The 18,476-nt window shown below is 46.7% G+C and overlaps 4 protein-coding genes and 1 long non-coding RNA gene across 5 annotated transcripts in view; 1 reads left to right on the forward strand and 4 right to left on the reverse strand.

Annotated features, from left to right (window-relative positions):
- Nucleotides 1-386, reverse strand: part of LOC108934309 (mucin-17-like) — a 35,759-nt gene extending 35,373 nt beyond the window's left edge. Inside the window, exon 1 of the mRNA XM_018751915.2 lies at nt 5-386. The gene's annotated coding sequence lies outside the window, so the exon portion shown is untranslated. The remainder of the gene's footprint in view (nt 1-4) is intronic.
- On the forward strand, nt 264-8,024 carry LOC108934313 (uncharacterized). Its single transcript, XR_001966121.1, has 3 exons — nt 264-339; nt 4,964-5,129; nt 7,962-8,024. It is a non-coding gene; the product is annotated as an uncharacterized LOC108934313 (long non-coding RNA).
- On the reverse strand, nt 7,703-9,860 carry fam89b (family with sequence similarity 89 member B). Its single transcript, XM_018751927.1, has 3 exons — nt 9,616-9,860; nt 8,778-9,049; nt 7,703-8,422 (listed from the first exon to the last, which is right to left on the reverse strand). Exons 2-3 carry the CDS (start codon nt 9,033-9,035, stop codon nt 8,138-8,140), a joined length of 543 nt encoding a protein of 180 aa, XP_018607443.1. The 5' UTR covers nt 9,036-9,049; nt 9,616-9,860; the 3' UTR covers nt 7,703-8,137.
- Nucleotides 9,861-10,026: 166 nt separating this feature from the next.
- znrd2 (zinc ribbon domain containing 2) lies at nt 10,027-13,231 on the reverse strand. The gene is made up of 4 exons (XM_029250781.1): nt 13,093-13,231; nt 11,573-11,724; nt 11,219-11,303; nt 10,027-11,101 (listed from the first exon to the last, which is right to left on the reverse strand). Exons 1-4 carry the CDS (start codon nt 13,106-13,108, stop codon nt 10,656-10,658), a joined length of 699 nt encoding a protein of 232 aa, XP_029106614.1. The 5' UTR covers nt 13,109-13,231; the 3' UTR covers nt 10,027-10,655.
- Nucleotides 13,122-17,473, reverse strand: LOC108934134 (putative thiamine transporter SLC35F3). The gene is made up of 7 exons (XM_018751666.2): nt 17,398-17,473; nt 16,598-17,021; nt 15,599-15,818; nt 15,335-15,460; nt 15,017-15,209; nt 14,472-14,561; nt 13,122-14,076 (listed from the first exon to the last, which is right to left on the reverse strand). Exons 1-7 carry the CDS (start codon nt 17,471-17,473, stop codon nt 13,826-13,828), a joined length of 1,380 nt encoding a protein of 459 aa, XP_018607182.1. The 3' UTR covers nt 13,122-13,825.
- Between the last annotated feature and the right edge of the window lie 1,003 nt (nt 17,474-18,476).

Raw genomic sequence — 18,476 nt, forward strand, 5'->3', positions numbered from 1 at the left:
GTACCTCGTGTATAATAGGAACTGGTGGAAGAGCGAGGCCAGGACTCGACGATGGGTTCTGTGTCCTTCGGGCTGTCCCAGCCCAACAAGCTGTCTCTCTGCTCCTGGGTGTCACTAAGAGGAAGAGAGCAAAGGGTGGGGAGACACACACACACACACACACACAAGCAAGCAGAAGTAGGAGAGGCACATGCAAAGCGTGCACATGTGGAGCTCCCTGTATTCAAAGGTCCTCTATCTGCCCTGGCTTCAGATAAAGACAGGAGACTTTGGATCCAGCCGACGGGCCGCAGCTCTTCTCTTTCACAATGTTTCTTCTGGCACTTTTCACTTCTTACGGTGAGGTGTCTTCGCGCAGAACCAGGACCCTGTTGCTCCGCTGTAACGCTAAGTATAGGCCGAGCTTCGTGTAAATATAGTTCTTCTTTACTGTGAAAATGCCCTTCTTTGGCTTCGCTGGACTTTTCCCATCGGTTCAGGACCAGCCACAGTATTGGGAACAGTCACACGCTTAAGGAGCACACCTATGACAGGCTATGTGGCTTCATAGCTCATTTACTCTTAATTATAGTGCTAAAGTTGAAAGCAAGCTAAAGTTTTTTTTAAGAGAAAATTTCTCATCTTGCAAAAATATAAGTAACGCTTTGTTTTCACTTCACGTTGTTTAATGAAAAGATCAGTTTCCTCATTTGAAGATCCTACGTTTGTTTTAGGGTTAAAGCTGCCAGTTAATCGCGTGCTCTCTAGTACTACTGACCCTCAGCTGCAAAAGCGTCTGAAATTAAAAGGATGGAAGGAAAAATGTAGTTTCACTTGTACAAATAAAAACTTTTGGGGTTAAACCAGGGTTTTACTCGCAAAATTAGAGCTTACAGCATTATTATTATCATCATCAAGTGTCTTACAAATGACTGTACAAAGTTACATTTTTTCTTTTTCCATGCCCAACAGCTAGAGATTAGCCATGAATATGGCTGTCACTTGTAGACAACCTCATAATAGCTAAAATATTAATAACAATTCCAGTGATTGCATTTCCAGTGTTGCACGCACCGGTATTAGGCCAATTATTCACTTAACAGTCGAGTTGTGGAGGCAATAATTAGGGGAGTTTGCTTTTCTTACACCTGACAACCGAATTTTCCAGAAGGCTCTGAGTTTATTTATAAGCAGTGGAGAAGTGAAGTGGATAGACAGACACAGCTGCTGGCGTTGGTGGTGAGGCTTCAGCCCACATTTACTGCCCGCTGCCAACGAGCCTGTAGGCTCCTGGATTGAGCCATCGTTGCTGTTTCATATATTATTCGTACGTATACAAATACATACCATTTATATGTCCTTCACTGTACTTTAAATCTGGATCCACTCACTCTTCCACATAAGACATGCTGTTTTCAAAACCGAGGCAAAAAAGGAAGTGAAATACTGAGACAAACAAATGACGTCTGCTAATGTAACAACCTGAGTGCGGCAGTATTAGAGGTTCTAAGCGCTTCGTCATGTTAGAGACATGTTCAGTTGAATATTCCTATATTATGAGATGGAAAAAGGGGTCAGGGGTACGAGGCCATTCTCAGCTAAACTCACTGCTTCATTAAGCAAGCAGTGAGTCAGTTATCACGTTAATGATGACCAGCTGACTCTGCCTGTGACAATAAACGTATAGTGCATCTAAGGGGGGGCGCGGTGGCGCAGTGGCGCAGTAGGTTAGACTGGGTCCTGCTCTCTGGTGGGTCTGGGGTTCGAGTCCCGCTTGGGGTGCCTTGCGACGGACCGGCGTCCCGTCCTGGGTGTGTCCCCTCCCCCTCCGGCCTTACGCCCTGTGTTGCCGGGTAGGCTCCGGTTCCCCGTGACCCCGTATGGGACAAGCGGTTCTGAAAATGTGTGTGTGTGTGTGTGTGTGTGCATCTAAGGGACAGCTAGTGGAAAAAATGCAGTCGTAGGCAAAACTGAGAGGGAACAAGAAGAAGGCTCCCACAAGGTGTGTGACTTTTTAAAGACTGTGTGTGTATTTTTAATGGCATTTCACTTTTTGGTCCTTCTGTCTTTTTTTGTGTTTTCTGGTGTTGCTGTGTCCGCATATGCACTTTTATCATCACTAATACTGTTTCTTTCAGAAACCCCTGCTGTATCGTGCTGCTGGCCGACCCATGTGACCACATCCACCAGACAATGGGGCACATTATGAAAATAAATTGCCGTACTGTATACTTTTTTGGTCAGGGGAAAGTCGGGGCTGGTTTGCACATTGAGTAACGTCTGCTGCACTCACCTGTATCTTATTTGCCTCTGAGAATGGCTTCAGTACATGTGTCTCTTGTAACTATTTACTCTTACTATGTGGTACAATGGGTATCTCTACCTGGCTCAAGTAGTTGACTTTGTCGCCTCCTTTAAAATATTAAACAAACGCTGACACAGATACTATAAAAGAGGAACGTTCCACAGAGACAGCTGGGCAGGGAGACACTGCTATGGAACGATGTGCATGTTTTAGATGTGAACTACTTATAGATTTGTTCAGTGGGATGCTAAAGTCAGCTGGCAGACAAGTGGTGGCTGGAGCAGGAGTTTCCCTCCATCCCTCCGCCCTGCTCCCTATTAATCAGCCAACAAGTAGCTTTGTTCAGCGGATGTGCTCTCACAATGCAGGGTTCGGCCAGCTCACTGCCTGAGCTATTCATTCTGACTCAGTGGAGACTATAATTATCCCCGTGCATTCTTTCTGATACACTTCAGGTAAACACTGGTAATCGTCTATACGTCAGAATGTCTAAAATATTAAAGTGCCAAATGATAACAGATGAACCTCCTCAATCATATAGTGTCCTACATCTCAGTAAAACAGGGGAGTATAGCTATCTTTGCGTGCCAGGTACAGTTTGTGTCCCTCTGAAAATATAAATGCGGTGACTGTGCTGGGACAGCCATCAATAGATAAAGCCTCCTAGGCAAAGATCCCCAGACACTGCAGTATGTATATGACAGAAAAATACAAACCACACACACACACACACACACACACACTTTCAGAACTGCTTGTCCCATACAGGGTCACGGGGAACCGGAGCCTACCCGGCAACACAGGGCGTAGGGCCGGAGGGGGAGGGGACACACCCAGGAGGGGACGCCAGTCCGTTGCAAGGCACCCCAAGCGGGACTCGAACCCCAGACCCACTGGAGAGCAGGACTGTGGTCCAACCCACTGCGCCACCGCACCCCCCCAATATAAACCATACCCTGAGATATTCCGATTCGAGTTACAAGAATTTGACTAATTTAATTCATGTAATACCCCTCTTTCAGCTTGCGAGGTATTGCTTCACATTTTTGAGGACCAAAGCTTGGATTTTTCATACATCGTAATAGCAGGGCAGCACAACACATTTACATTTATTCATTTAGCAGACACTTTTTTTCTGAAGCCACTTACGATTATTATGTTATTACAGTGCTAGACACACTGCTCTGAACTCTTTATCATTCACCCACCTATACAGCAGAGCAGTGTAACACATGTACATATATAAACTGTAAATCGCTTTGGAGAAAAGCATCAGCTAAATGAATAAATGTAAACATATATAATATTATATTCACAAAATGGGTCATTTAGAGTCAATGGTCCATGTGAAAAATATCTTTGGACTGTCGGAAGAAACCCACGTGAACATGAGAAGAACATAAACTCCACATAGACTGAACAGGTTTCGAACCAATGGTCCAGTATCAAATATCAGCTTGTGCCATAAGTGTCAGTTCATCTGCGGTGTTTTAACTGATTTCTTTAGTCTTTGCTGTTGTTTTTTTACTTTAAAGGTTGAAGCTGAACACAGAAATGCTGAGCATTGTGTTTATGTATATTTTGTTTGTGAGCATTTGTTAAGTCTACAGTGCATAATAAGTACTGAAGTGCAGAAGAAGCATACGCAGACAGCCATACAGTATTAACAGAGTAAGGAATGAAGGGAAACTGCCTTGTTATATTGTTATGATAACAAATGCTAACTATTGAAGTAGTTGTATCCACTTTAATTGTATTTGATGACATGGTAGCTTAATTTATGGCACCATAAATATGTTTGCAACTAGTTTTCTCAATTTCTAGAAGAGATAAATGGTTAAAATGGGTCATGAGACTCATATCCTTATAAACCCCAAGGAAAAGACTTTTAAAGCCTTACAATATCCTTTTCATCTATGGTTTATTTGTAGAAACACTAAGGAAAGTCAGTAGTAATTGTTACTCTTTAAGAGTGATATTTCAAACATATGTTGCAATCTGGGAGTACCGATCCAGCAGAATGTCATCTCCAAGTATTTGTTACCCAACCAATAGCGTCAGGACAGGGGTCCAAGAGTAAAGGTCAAGGTCAAACAAAGAAATTTAAACAAGGCATACCGTGGATGGCCTCCACAGGAGGCTCAAACAGGCAAGATGGAAAGGGGGGCTTCCTGTTCCTGGCCAGACATTTCCTGTGGGCTTTCTATTTGTTGATGGTCATGTATCCTGTTTCCCAGCTGCAGGGCATTGCACTCTTATCATGGCTAGTCATTCTGAGCCTGCCGGGGAGGAGCATGAGTGTTGCACCCATTGTGCGGACTCCGCCCCTGGTACTCAGGATTTTTTTAATGTATAAAGCGATTGTGTATTGTTATAAAAGATTATCAGTAGCTGACATAATAGTGCCATAATACGTCTGCATTTTCATGTATGCTTTTGGCTCATGCTCTTGTGTTGGGCCTGCACAGATGGTCATTAAGGCAAAGGTGCAGTCGCTGCAACACGAATGAATAATTAATTGACTGCAGTCCTCTGCCTCACCCTTGCAGCACAAACAAAAAACATGGTTCCATGCCTCACGCCATCTCTCTGTCATGGACAGATGATTGCAGAGTGCTGTGACCAACAGGAAAAGGGACAGTGCTGATTCATCGCTGACCAGTTTGTGTTTGTGCCCAGGGTGTGATGTTCGTGTGGAGGAATGATACTTGCTCTGCTGAGGAGTGCTTCCCCAGACCCTTGGGTCCCTGAGCACGACCCTCGGTAAATATAGACATGGCCTAGCGCACACCTGTCCGGCGTCCGTCAAAAGCAAAGAGCTGAAGACACGACAATCGCTTACAAGGTCAGTCCGTACGAAAAAAACGAGGAACTGTCTCGGACTTGTCTGCTCAGTTCACGGTGTTCTGAACAATTCCTTTGATTTATTAATCTATTGGTTAAAACCTCTACTAGGCCCCAAGACAGAGATGGTTCTGAATGGCAAGTGTGTGAGATTTCTTTGTGCCTCCTGCATGTTGTGACTGAAATACAGCAAGGCAGGTGGTGGCCTCTGTGACTAGGCCTGGTATTCCCCTTTTACTCCTTCCCTACATGTACTGCCAGTGTTGTGACTGGCAGTTTACCTACCAATATGCCAGTTTATTTAATTGAACATTCATTTACAAAAATGTTTGGCCTTTTACTTGCTGGAGCATCTAATGACCAAGAGCTGCATTTATGTGGTCTTACTGCAGTGGATTGGTTCAGCTGTAGGAGTCCAAGGTTGGAACACTTATATCCTTAAGTTACGGCAGGTTGCTTTTGATTTCTTGCACCACTTTTGTATGAACTCTGCAGCCCAGACACTGAGTCTCCTCCCCATTCCCCAGTAAGTGCTTCTGAACACATTGCCAAATAAGCTGATGTGCAGAGAGAGTTGGTGACTTTGTTTGTTCTAGTGAGTGTGGGAATCTGAGCTACAGCCAGGGAAGCTCATCCCAAGGAACAAGATTCCACTCGCTCTCAGTGCCAGGCGGGTTTCACCACGAACCTCTGCGACTCCCCAGGAGCAGACAGTAGCCGGATGTTAAACACGGCCCACTTTACAAAATCTCCACACTGACCACATAATGATAGTAAACAAGTTTGTTTGGAGATGCCGTCTCAGCAATTTCTACTCCTGCCACACATTGCTTACACTTAGTGCAGAGGCTCCTGCAGACGTGGACTTGGAACAGTCCAATCCCTGTTTTGTTCATTGGTTATGCTCTCCTAATAGGCAATTCATTAGGACAAATATTTTTCCCTGTTTAGAAGGTACCTTTTAACTATAACTATGAAATTTTCATTTGAGATAGATTCTACGTCTGCCATCTAGTGGAACAGTGTTTAACATCACGAAACAATGCTGCATAATTTGACAGACAGCTAAACTATTTCAGGTTCCCCAAAAACAGACATTAATAACATGCAGAAGTTTACAGTAAAACCACTTATGGACCATAAACTATGATTTTGTAACATGCTGAGATATTTGTTTTTCTGCTTCCTCATCAGTTACAAATCCTTTTAGAGAAAAATAACAATCATTACAAAGGTCACATTACTCATCCTTCTGGGTTTTGCTCTCCTCCACAGCACAGGACACATAGTGTGTAAAGAAATGCACCATCTAAACACAGACAGCACACAGTGCACAACTCCAGCCCTTGCCAGAAATAAGCAACGGGGGCCGCAGCAGAGCTACGCACAGCGATGTGAACAGCTGGGGTAAAAAAGTGCAGGTGGCATTCCTGTACTATTGCAATAGACACCTTATCATAATGACTAAAAACTACTTTAGAAAACTACTCTAGCTCCGGATTAATCTTCAACGGGTATCTGACCATGACTGAGAAAACGACAAGTGTTAATCCTGTACGTTCTGAAATATCAGAAAATGTTGCCAAGCAACAGTTATTGACCTCAATTAAATGGACTTAAAGTGCACTGACAGCTCTCCTCAAAGTCAGACACAAGAGGGAGAAATGATGTTTCCACTGTCACAGTAACAGTCAGTGAGAAACTTGCTCCGATTTCCTGATACAGTGTAAACAATGACAGTAGGGTGTCATTGAGGGTGTATGATTTTTTTACTCTATACTAGCTTGGTCTTCTAGTAATTTCCTAGTTTGTCTGTTTACATTTAGAATGTAATCCAAGGTTCATCTGTGTAACATTTTTGATGCTATTTGAGTTTAGTTGTAATCAAGCACTAACATGCAGCATTAAGGGTAAACAATATGCATTAATACGAGCATGGTTCATATTTCATATCAGTCCAGATAGTAATATCATAATACATCATACATTTTCTATTAATATTTATAGTATTGATACTTAAAGCACTTATGAAAAATATAGCTCATAAACTCACTTTCCATAAGCATTTGCCCAAATCAGGGTTGCAGCAGTCTGGAGCCTCTCTCAAAAACACATGGTCTGAGGCCAAGTAGGATAAACCCTTGACAGAATGCAGAGTATCCAGAGATGCGTCACTAAATTGCCCGTGATGTGTACAAATTCATCTGAAACATATGCCTTTGGACTGTGGGAGGAAACCAGAGCATCAGGAGGAAACCCACACAGACACAGGGGGAGCATGGAAACTCCCGCAGACTGAGCTGGATTCAAAGAAACACCCAGAGCCCAACTACCTACAGCCACCCTGTAGCGAAAAAATAACACAATTGAAATATTTTAAAGATAACAAGGAAAACTACTGCTTGTGTTATACCAGTAGTGATTTCTTATACACCGTAAATATAAGTGCAAGGTAACATATTAATATTTCAGGGGAGAGGTAAAATATGACCAAGGTAACTCTGTCTTACCAGCAAATACATTTGCTTATTCACAATCTTGCTTTAACACAAATTATGAAGTAGGATTTTTAAGTAACTTTGAATAGTAGTGTACATTAGAAACATTTATTTACAAAAAATCCAGGGTGAATAATTAAATTCAAAGTGTAAAAGAAAGATACAGAGATGTTGTATTAAAAAACTTAAATACTTAAATTACATGAAATATTTCATAAAGTTAAACTTTACAATGGGCTAAATTTTGTATGTGTATTATACTTTAAATATATACAAGTTCACTTTGGCCAAAAAGTCAATAATTTAAAGGTTGTTTCTTTTTTTTTTTTGCAAAGGTCAACTAAAGCTGCTGAACCTTCAAAAGCCTTCAAAAGAAATGCTGCCCTTCCTGTGTAAAGCAATTTAGTGAAACGTGCCGCTGTATGAAAATGCACCAAGCGAACGAGACGCCACAGTGTAACTAGAGGCCCGTACACGTGCGCGACGACGCGCCGCGGTACAGCCAGCGTCTCTATAAGGGAATGTGGAAGGACTCCTTGATCCACTGGTCTCGGGAGTTCTGGGCCGGTTGTGGGAGCGAAAGCGAAGTTCCGGCCGGACCCCGCGACTCCTCTTCGGCATCGTTTTCGTCCTCGTCCTCCTCTTCCTCCTCGGAGTAGCCGTTCTCGGTGGCGAAGGAGCTCTCGGACAGCAGAGAGGACGAAATGTCCTGGAAGGCTCCTTTGTACTCCTGTATGGACTCGTAGAGAGACCAGAGCTGGCAGAGCAGAGACATGTCCAGCTGCCTGAGACCCACCTGGAGGGGTGAGGGGACAGTGAAGGACAAGAGAAGCGGAAGAAGGACGCGCGGCGCAGCGCAGTTGAAGTTACTGCTGATGTCAGCGAAAAGTCAAACAGCTCAGTAATACCAATGTCACCGACAATGAATGATAAACAATCATGACAACATCCACAAACAATAATGATTATTGATATTAAATTTAACACCTTAGTCTAGAGAAGAAAAATTGTTTAAACGGAACTTATTTGTCTGGCGACTTGCTCCGACACTGTTCACAACGGTGTATTTATTTCTCCCTGTTTGGAAGAGGGTGTCGCACAGACCAGACCAGACCAGACCAGACCCCATCCCATCCCACCCCGCGCCTCACCATTTCCTTACGGAGGACGGCGAGCGCCGCGTCCAGGCTCGCGGGCTTGCTGCGCCCCAGGGGGTCGCTCACGCGGGACTTGCTGATGTCCGCCTGGATGCGGGTCTTCTTGCTGTACACCTTCTCGATGTCCCTCCAGGAGCCGCCGCTGGAGTTGAGGATGCCGCTGAGGCCCTTGGGCAGTGGGGGGAGACCCTCGATGGAGCACGCGCTTCCCACGGGACACTCCGGGGGTGGGCTGCCCTGGAACCCGTTCATTTCCCCACTTTTTCCTGCACGCAACATGATGATGAGAGACACATGCTAGACTAGTAAGTAGTTCACACACACAAACAACACGCCGTCCGGGGTAAAAATATAGACGAGATTCAAGCCGGCCACGATCTCGTTTCCATACTGTACAGTGACTAGTAGTAGGTCTAGGATTACTAGTACTACTAATACTAGTACTACTAGTAGTAGGTCACGGATCGAAGCCGAAGCCAAACCCAACCAACTTGGTGACGATTTTCCTCGAAAAGACACCGAACACCGTATTTCGGGGGGGGGGACGGAGTCGTCGTCCGGTTCATATGTGTTTTTTTGTCGTCCCACAACCACATCTCATCTGTGTCCTCCTCACTTCGAAAAACCTTTTGTCTTTGTTTCTAAACTATCCTTCCGAACAAAAAGGGTTGCAAAGGGAAACATTGAGAAACTCGGCGATGCCGCAGACGGAAGTTTCAGTTGACGGCCCGTGGTTTTCGGAACACAAAATTATATTTCATTAAATATTCCGCAGAAGTTCTGCGCATTAAGAGGACGGAAGAGAGATTTAGTAGAAAATGCTCCGCTTCACCTTGACGTTGAGCGCGCCCGTCCAGAACGTGGTCCAGATCACGGGAACGCAGCGCATGTCCCCGTTTCCATTGCTGCAGCTCAGCTGCGCTAGAAAAAGAACCGTGGTGAACCGTGGTAAACCGTGGTAAAACACACGCTCTCCGCCGCGGACCTCCAGGTTAACCCGCGGAGACCTGCGACTCCACACGTTTTTTCTCAATGGCCCGCAGGCTTTTCTTTGTGTGTGTGGTGTGTGGCGTCTCTTCGCCCCGCTCCTTGTCCCCGCCCACTTCCCCCCCGCCCCCCGGGCCGTGTCCCCGCCCACTCTGACGCACCACCTCCTCAGAGTCCTTCGCTCGTCGCTCCATTGCGAACAGCGGTGTCGTCGTTACTTTGCTGTCTGACCGCGATGGTTTTCTATCAGGTAAAACATAACGGAAACTGCAAACGGTGCCGTAACCTTATTAAGGGGTCACTGCAGTACATGTCTGTTCGCACTCAGTGTTTATTCCGAACTCTGTCACAGACTAGGACGTGTAGTCTTCACTTTTCACCTGCAGAGAGATTTTAAAAGACTGCGGAGAGTGTCTTTCTAGCAACATCAATCCCTTCAACTTGGTGTCGTGCTTTATGCATTATAATATATTCAGTTGCCTACTTCCTTTATTTGTCCATATGCAGCCCTTAAATTTAAGTATAAACCTGCTTCTTATTTTTTCAACTTTCCATTTCATCATTCTTACGCGGTAAAGACTATCATCGTTACACATTCGGCAAGTCAGTCAGAGTCCCTCCAAATACCGTAGTCCTCACTGTCACATTTCCAAGCCTAAAAGCTGGGTGTACATTGAGCAGCAGTTCAACACAAACAACGGCAGCCAAACCCTCAAACCCAAGGCATCAGAAATAGACAAAAACACAGGACAGGATTGGCTTGGGGAATTAATGTTTTTACCAGGACGTTTCCTTTTCCAGCACTGTGGCATATGGGCCATACAGGCATGATGATGTCATGATGACATCACTTTGCAATATTGCAGCACTCTAAAGAAAAGAGTCTCATAAGAGCTGTAATTCTTTCAGACTGCGCAGGGAATCTGCGCAGCTACGTATGAGGCCACAGAGCTGAATGCTGCCTTCCACCGAGGTGCACTGCTGCAGCTCCTGGGTTGCCCACCGCAGCTTCTGCAACAAAGCCTCCTCAGCACAGACGGCAGGATGTCGCGTTTGGCACGCTCCAACGGATGGGCTCTGGGTCGGCTGACTGGAGTTGAGGGACGCTGCAACATGGCTGGCGGAAGCCCCAGAGACAGAGGTGGGGGGGGACGACTGCACGAGAGGCGGTCCTCGCATTGCGGAGGCGGCACCCTCGCAGTGCTCCGGTCGCGGCAGGCCAGGAGCAGAGAGGGAGGGACTGCTGGATGGGGCCCCATTGACCTGTAGGGGGGCCTGAGTAGCCAGTTGTCTTTCCCTAACCTGCGACAGGGCGGCCTGGGCATTGAGAGCTGGACACGCAAATACACAAAGAAAACACAGAACAAGAGGCATGAGAGCGATTTCCATGTCTGTACTGGCAATTATGTCATTTGCCAGAAAGGAAATCCCGACCGCTCTGTTCTCACCGGGGTTGTCCTTGTCAACGTCTGAATCCAGCTCTTGGCATGCCACACAATAGTTCTTCTTCTGTCTGTCCTGAAGAAGAATTGTCTGGAAGGCAATGACATGTGACTTTTACCTGTAGTTTCAAGTGCCAGGGAATACAAAAAATGCACTGTTGCAGTACACCTGTTCTTGGTTGTTTCATTTACGTCATGTAATTTTTTCATTTGAAGCCATCAACCAGGGCTAACGTGCAAAAACACATGCAAGATGCAAAAACAGTGCCATGGAATTTGAAAAGCATGAAGTCAAAAAGTGAAGTAACTTTTACCAAACTCAAGAAGTGTCTCCACATTGGAGCCGTCACTACGACTCACCTCACAGCGCTCGCAGCACTCCCCAAGCATCTTGTAACCCTTCAGTAGATAGTCTCCCATCAGCTTGCTGATCTTATCCTGGCGCTCCCTCCGGGCCTGCAGAACCTTCATCTCTGCCTCCGAAGGAGGCTCCCACTCAAGGTCTTCATCCTCTGCAAAAACGAACCGTGAGAGAACACAGAAAATAGAATCACACATTCACAGAGCTGTTGCACTTCCAAGCAACAACCCCAACTGTTCAGCTACCTTAAATACAGCCCATGCTATGGACATACAAGTCATCATTTCTACCAAGGAAACTGCCTGCCTGGCGGTGATACTGCTCTACTAACAAACTGATGTTTCATACATGCGCCTGGTTGTGTCCCAACATTTTAATGTATGCGCCAAGATCTACATTACATTTAATTATTTAGCTCACACTTTGGAGATCAACTTAGAATTAAATACCAACTTCTACAGCCGAATAATTTTTACTGGAGCAATTCACCATAAGTACACTGATCAAGAGTACTACAGCAAGAGGTGGGATTCAAGCCTGGATCTTATCTAACCACCACACCACCTGTTGTTCCTGCATCTCTGCAGCTAGAGCTGCCCCCCAAGAACAAAAGAAGCCTCTCGTTAATGAATTTTGGTGTCACAGAAATAAACTTCAGACACCAAGTCAGTCACACTTATTCATTTAGCTGATACTTTTCTCCAGGGCTATACTTACAGTACGATGTTGATCAACTTACAATTATTTACCCAGTTAATAAATGGATAAATAATGATGTATAAATGATTTATAAAGCCGGGAAATTTGTACATGAGCAATTTAGGGTTAGTACCTTGCTCAAGGGTACTACAGCTGGAGGTGGGATTCGAACCCGCGACACCTGCATCCGAAGGCTGCCGCTCTAAGCGCTCCGCTGCCAGCTGCCCCTTTAAAAGTGTGAACGCGCGGCTGCGCGCGACTGCACTGCGAATGTGTAAGCGCTCTGGAAGCGGAAGGAAAAGCGGGCGCGCGCGCGGAACTGACAGCAAACACAGACGTGTAGACAGAAAGAAGGACCGGCTTCTAGAAAAAACAGGGTAAAACGCTTCGTCAGGAGTAGCGAGTTCACAGGTTGAGCACAAACACAAACAAACAAACGAAACGATGCGATGATGGTGCGAAATTTGATTCAGGGAATTCCGCCCAGACCCCCTTTCTTTCCACAAACTTCACTTGACGAGACGGAGATAGTCTAGATATTAACTAGTGCTGCGCGCTGCCGGAGTAACTTCTGTCACCAGAGAGACGGCAGAGAAAGGACGCAAAGAAGAAAGAGTCCCGGTTCTCCGAACGCCGGCGGCGGCGCGCCATGTTGCGCGATGCTGCCCGTGGCTGGTGGCGGCGTGAGTGACCCACCGCCGGCGTGAGTGACCGTCAGTATCGTCCCCGCGGCACACCTCCCTCCCTCTCTCGTCAGTCAGCGGCCGGCGGGGGAAGCGTGTTAACGAAAGAGCAGAAGGCACTCGAACGAGCCACAAACCTGCATTGAGGGCCATTTTTTTTTTTTTCTTTTTTTTTTTTTTTTTTTTGGAAAGGTGCGCAGCCTTCCAAGTCACGCCTTTGAGCAGCAACCGCCGCCGCGGCCTTCTGTGGTGGGTACGCTCAGCGCGCCGAAGGACGGGGGCCGCGCTCTGTCGCCCCCTGCAGGCCGGAGGTCGCGCCGCTCTTTCCGCTCAGCAGTTCTCAGCACGAACAGACGCCGCATCCGGAGCGTAAAAAAAAAAGGATTTTGCGCAGCAGATGAGCTGAACGGAGTGATTCATCATGCAGCTTTAGAAATAACGTACACGCTCTGAGATGACTTCCCTTAAGTTAAGGAGTGACAAACATTGACTTGTAACAACAGTGGCAAAAAAAGTGTGCGGCTGAATTGGCAATTAAATTCAATGGTAGTTTGCATTTTCTGATGCAAATCCATGAAAGGCCCGTTTCCGCTATGTGTGAACTGGCTGGTTCCATAAAGTTTAAACGTGCATTTGTTACGTTACGTTCGCCTCAGCTGCCATTTTACTGTGAAAATGAGGACAAAGAAAGGACGAGGATTCATCGAACGTTTAATATACAGGCACATGGACAGCGTGTCACGTTACTCTGTACAGTACTGCGTAAAATCCCCAGATTGGATGGTGTCGTCCGGTTTTGCTACGTCTTGAAGCAGAGTTAAATGTGTAAGATGACATCACGATGCGAGTTCCCTGAGCGTTCCCGCAGCATCACGGTAATGTTGCCGCACTGGCGGGTTTGGCCTTCGTTCGACACGCCGTCCCGCCATCGCCGGCACCCTCGTCCCCCGGCAGGCCGTCTTCTCTCCACTTGCCGTGCAACAGGGCTCCGAGCCACCGGCGGGCGCTGTCATCCCAGTGCTCCGGCAGAAGCAGCAGGAGATACCCAGCTCCTATGATACCAGCGGCCGCTATTCTGACCTCGCTGACATGAGACGTTGCTGTCAGGTAGACGTCTGCGGCTGGGAACAGACGAGGGTACTGTCAATTATTCATGTTTCCTGGTATACCCGAGTATGACCGCCCGTCAAAACGCGTGTCTTTCTGTGAATGCTAGTCACGTTTACAGACTTAGCCGACGCGTTTCTTCGAAGGAGCTCACCACGTTAAGATGCATACAGTTATTTACCCGTTTATTCAGCTGAGCAATGGTTTCTGCAGCAATTCAGGGTAGGAGCCTTGCTCAGCAGTGCTACAGCAAGAGGTGCGATTTACACCTGCAACCTCCAAGTCTAAGGGCGGCACTTTAACCACTACAGCCCCTGCTGCATCTTCTATTCACACTCCTTCATGAGGATCAGTAATGTGTATTGAAGTGAGCATGTCCAAGCAGTCAGAGCAGTGATGCTCACCATACCTGTATTTGCTGGAACGCTCAGTAGGACCCCAAGGGAGATGAGAGTGGGGTATGTGAGCACACTGCCCAAATTCACAATGATATTGAATGCTAAGTGAGGAAAATAAGAAAATTAATAGTTATGAGTCTCCTGGTTCATCAGAAAATTTAAATGACCAATAATCTGATGAGAATGCTCATTACCATAACAACAGAGTTACTTTTTTTTTTTTTTTACCTTTACTCATTTAAGATTCTCTCACTGTTAAGGAACTCCCAGTGACTTATCCATGTATAAAGCTGGGTGAGTGTTACTGGAGCAGTTCAAGGTAAATGCCTTGCTCAAGGGTACTGTGGCAGGAGATGAGATTTGAGCCTGTGTCTTTTGAGTGCAAGGCTTCCACTCTAGCTACCGCACCGCCTTGTTTTAAGTGTTGATTCTAAATAAGGTATTTTGTCAAACGATGCTTTGCCGTTAAAAAAAGAAAAGTGTGAATGCAGTGGAAGCAGATGACTAGGTATGGTACTACAGTGACCCTTTTGTAACTGAGCACGAGGAACCTCACCAAGCAGCAGAGCGGCCAGAGCACACAGCATCTCCCAGGGCATGTTCCGAGCAGGTGGCCAGGACTCCACGTGAGTCAGGTACAGAAGCGCACACAGCCAGGAGTGGAAGACAAGGCTACAGAGGCCCACGCAAGAAAGCAACACGCTCGCCGTGCCCGGCTGCACCTCCCCAACACGCTTCCTCAGCAGCACCTGGAGAACAACAGTAATGCACAAAAGCACACGTGCGGTGGATCAGAGTGACACGTATCCACGAGAAAGGGATCCAGCACCGGCAAGGAAAGCTACACGTGTGCACAGGTGGTGGACACACTTGCCTGGTACAGGGCGGCTGTGGAAGCAGAGCCCACTCCCAGCGCCACCCCAGTGATGGAGTCGCTGTGGAAACCATCTGCATAGGCCATCATGACAATCCCAGTGATTGAAAGGATCACTCCCACTATCTGAGGAGGAGAGCAGAGCCAAGAGAGGGTTGTATCACCAGGAGTCATCCAGTCCCCACGAGACTCCCCAGACAAGTCCTGGCACTATGGATATTGGCGGACGGCAATGCAGCCAAGCGATCCCACAGAGATCCTCACCCTCACGCCCATGAATGTGTCCTTGAGGCCAATCCAAGAGAGCAGGAAGGCGAAAGCCTGGCTGCAGCACAGGACGGCGCTGGCATCGCTGGCGGAGATGTGACGGAGCGCCAGCAGGTACAGGTACATGGAGACATTCCAGAGCGCAGAGAAAGGGGCAGCGCCACGCAGCACCACACGTGCCGTCAGACGCTCTTCCCCTAGGAACTTGCTGCAGTGCCTGGTGTAAGATCCACAATCTGAGTGAGGATTTCATTGCTACTGCTCTGGTGAAGGAGAGCGGATGCCCAAAGAGCACTGAGGCACTGGAGAAATGGGAACGACTGCCAGAGTCAAAGTGAATTTAGCAAGGATTTAGTGACACTTGGAACTTAGGCGGTAAGGAATAGACATTTAATTTCAAGAAGATCTGAGACGATTAGACCAACAAAGAAGCTTTTCATGCATGGATTTCGAGATTTTGCCTGTTCCTGTATGTGATAAATCTTTTCTGGACTGTTGTTCTTACTACGATCCTTTCGCAAGAGACTGAATTTTCCACATACTCATTTATCTGACGCTTTTCTCCAAAAGCAACTTACGATGATAATCTACCTACAATTATTTACACATTTATACAGCTGGGTAATTTTACTGGAGCAATTCTTAGGGTAAAAACATTGCTTAAGGGTGCTACAGCTGGAGATAGGATTCAAACCTGCAACCTTTTGTCTAAAGGCAGCAGTTCCCAACTGTTATGATGCCAGCTGTTCCATATTCAGGGCTGTAGTTTGTGTGTTTTTATTTATATATATATATATATATATATATATATATATATATATATATATATACACACACACACACACACACACACACACATATGCATACAGTATAGAGAGAGAGAGAGAGAGATCTAGTAATATAGTGTTGCAATCTAGTTATTATCTCAAGTATCTTTAGGTGTAATTCTCATCCGAACACTAAATGCACACGCAAACCCCTCAAGAACGAGCTCACCTGAAGCGGCTCATGGGCCACTGCTTCTTCTCTGGCCCAGCGAGGTGACCCAGGTAGCACAGAGGGAAGGAGAGCAGGTTCCAGGTGCAGCAGAACCAGGTGATGAGGAAGGGCGCCTGCAGCCTCTGCAAGGCCAGCTTGGCGGTGTGTGTGCTGCCGGCCCAGGAAAGGGCTACGCAGCTGCCCAGCACCAAGCCCAAGACAGCCTTTCTAAAGATCCTCAGCGGGCAGCGCTGGCAGCAGCCCCTGGTGCCCCCTGCGTGGCCCTCTTGCCCCAGCACCGCAGACTGAGGGCGCCTGTCCCTGAGCTCATCACCTACAGAGCAGGGAGACAACCTGTGGCCCCAGAGCACCAGTGGCCACACTAACGAAGCCCTTGCAGCAACGAGAGAATTCCAGTGAAAACCATCACCAGCTGCAGAACCTTACATCGCGAGTGAGATTTCGAAGGAACGAAACGTGAAAAAGCACGATAAAGACTGTGCATACAGACATTCAGAAACAAAGAAAGAAACCTTACGGGACTTCGGAGAGGACAATTTGAAGAGCTCTCCCAAAAGACCCTCCATGCAGCAATGGAAAATTATTCAGCAAACAACCAACAATCATAAACCGAATCCTCACCATCGGTAGTGAGGAGGTTCACTAAAGTCGATATGTTGCCTTGAAGAACATGCTCTTGAAAGCAATATTGTGTTGGGCTCCAGTACTACACTGCAGCAGTGAAACGCTGGACTGACGTAGGGAGGAAACGGGAGACGGTAAAATTTACTGCGCAGGAGAGACACGCGCCGGTTTACCTTGTGGATCAGCTGTCGAGGGGCTTGCTGGGCCGGGCGGTGCGGAGGGGGACACTTTGGCTGTCAGTCTGTTCATGGCAGCCGTCCAGCTAGTTCTTCTGTGCGACAACAACTGCAGTGTCCCAAAGTCTCAGGGGTCATACGCGTAAGCCTTCACTTCGTGTGCAAAGAGCAGGTGGATTAATTACACTTAAACTAAGGGGATCATGGAGCCATCGGGATCCTCCGGCTGCACCGCCACGTCACGCATAATCTTACGCCATGTCCAAGGGACGGTCAGGTCTGTTCCTATGAGCTGTGAATTGTGGTCGTGCTCAGCAAAGATTTCAGATTCGCTGCTTTGAGCCTGAGAGCCCACACATGGGTGTAGTTCTTACCGGAAGGATCCAAAGGTGTGCGTTTCAGGTTATTGCCTACGGTGTGTGGTTACCCTGTGGTGGACTGGTGTCTTGAGCTGGGGTACCCGGAGCAGCTTTGCACCCCATGTGTTTCAGACAAGCTCCAGACGGCCGCGACCGTGACTTGGACAAGCAGCTAATGAAAGTGAATGCGTGTCAACTGCCTGATCTTGTGAAGCTGTGCAACCACTTGTCATCTTATTGATCCATAACCCTGACAAACACCAGACAAGCTGTAAACACTGTGAAAATGAGTCAAATTAAGGTGGTTGGGTTTTTAAAACATCACGGCGTGCAGAAAACACAAACTGGAGTGTTAAGGTTAACTCTTGAAAGATTTGTAACATGACGCTACTGGCGATCTGCATGGTGGAGACGGGCTCAAATGAAAGTCCAACGAGCCTTGAGGCCTTTGTTATGACCCCCAGAGGGAAAAGTGGTTTCTTAAAATAGATGGGAAGTTTATATGCGTGTGTGTGTGTGATATATAATATATATATATATATATACACACACACACACACACACAGCTATACAGGTGCTACAACAGAAAACTGCAGCTTTCATAAGATTTGTAAGAAGTGCATATAGTTGTATAATATCCCAAAAAACAACCATTCCAGTGTCAACATCCGCTTAACCTGAGGGGGGTCGCAGCGAGCCGGAGCCTCACCCGGCAAC

This window comes from Scleropages formosus, chromosome 4 (genome assembly GCF_900964775.1).
Source record: "Scleropages formosus chromosome 4, fSclFor1.1, whole genome shotgun sequence".
NCBI classification, from domain to species: domain Eukaryota; kingdom Metazoa; phylum Chordata; class Actinopteri; order Osteoglossiformes; family Osteoglossidae; genus Scleropages; species Scleropages formosus.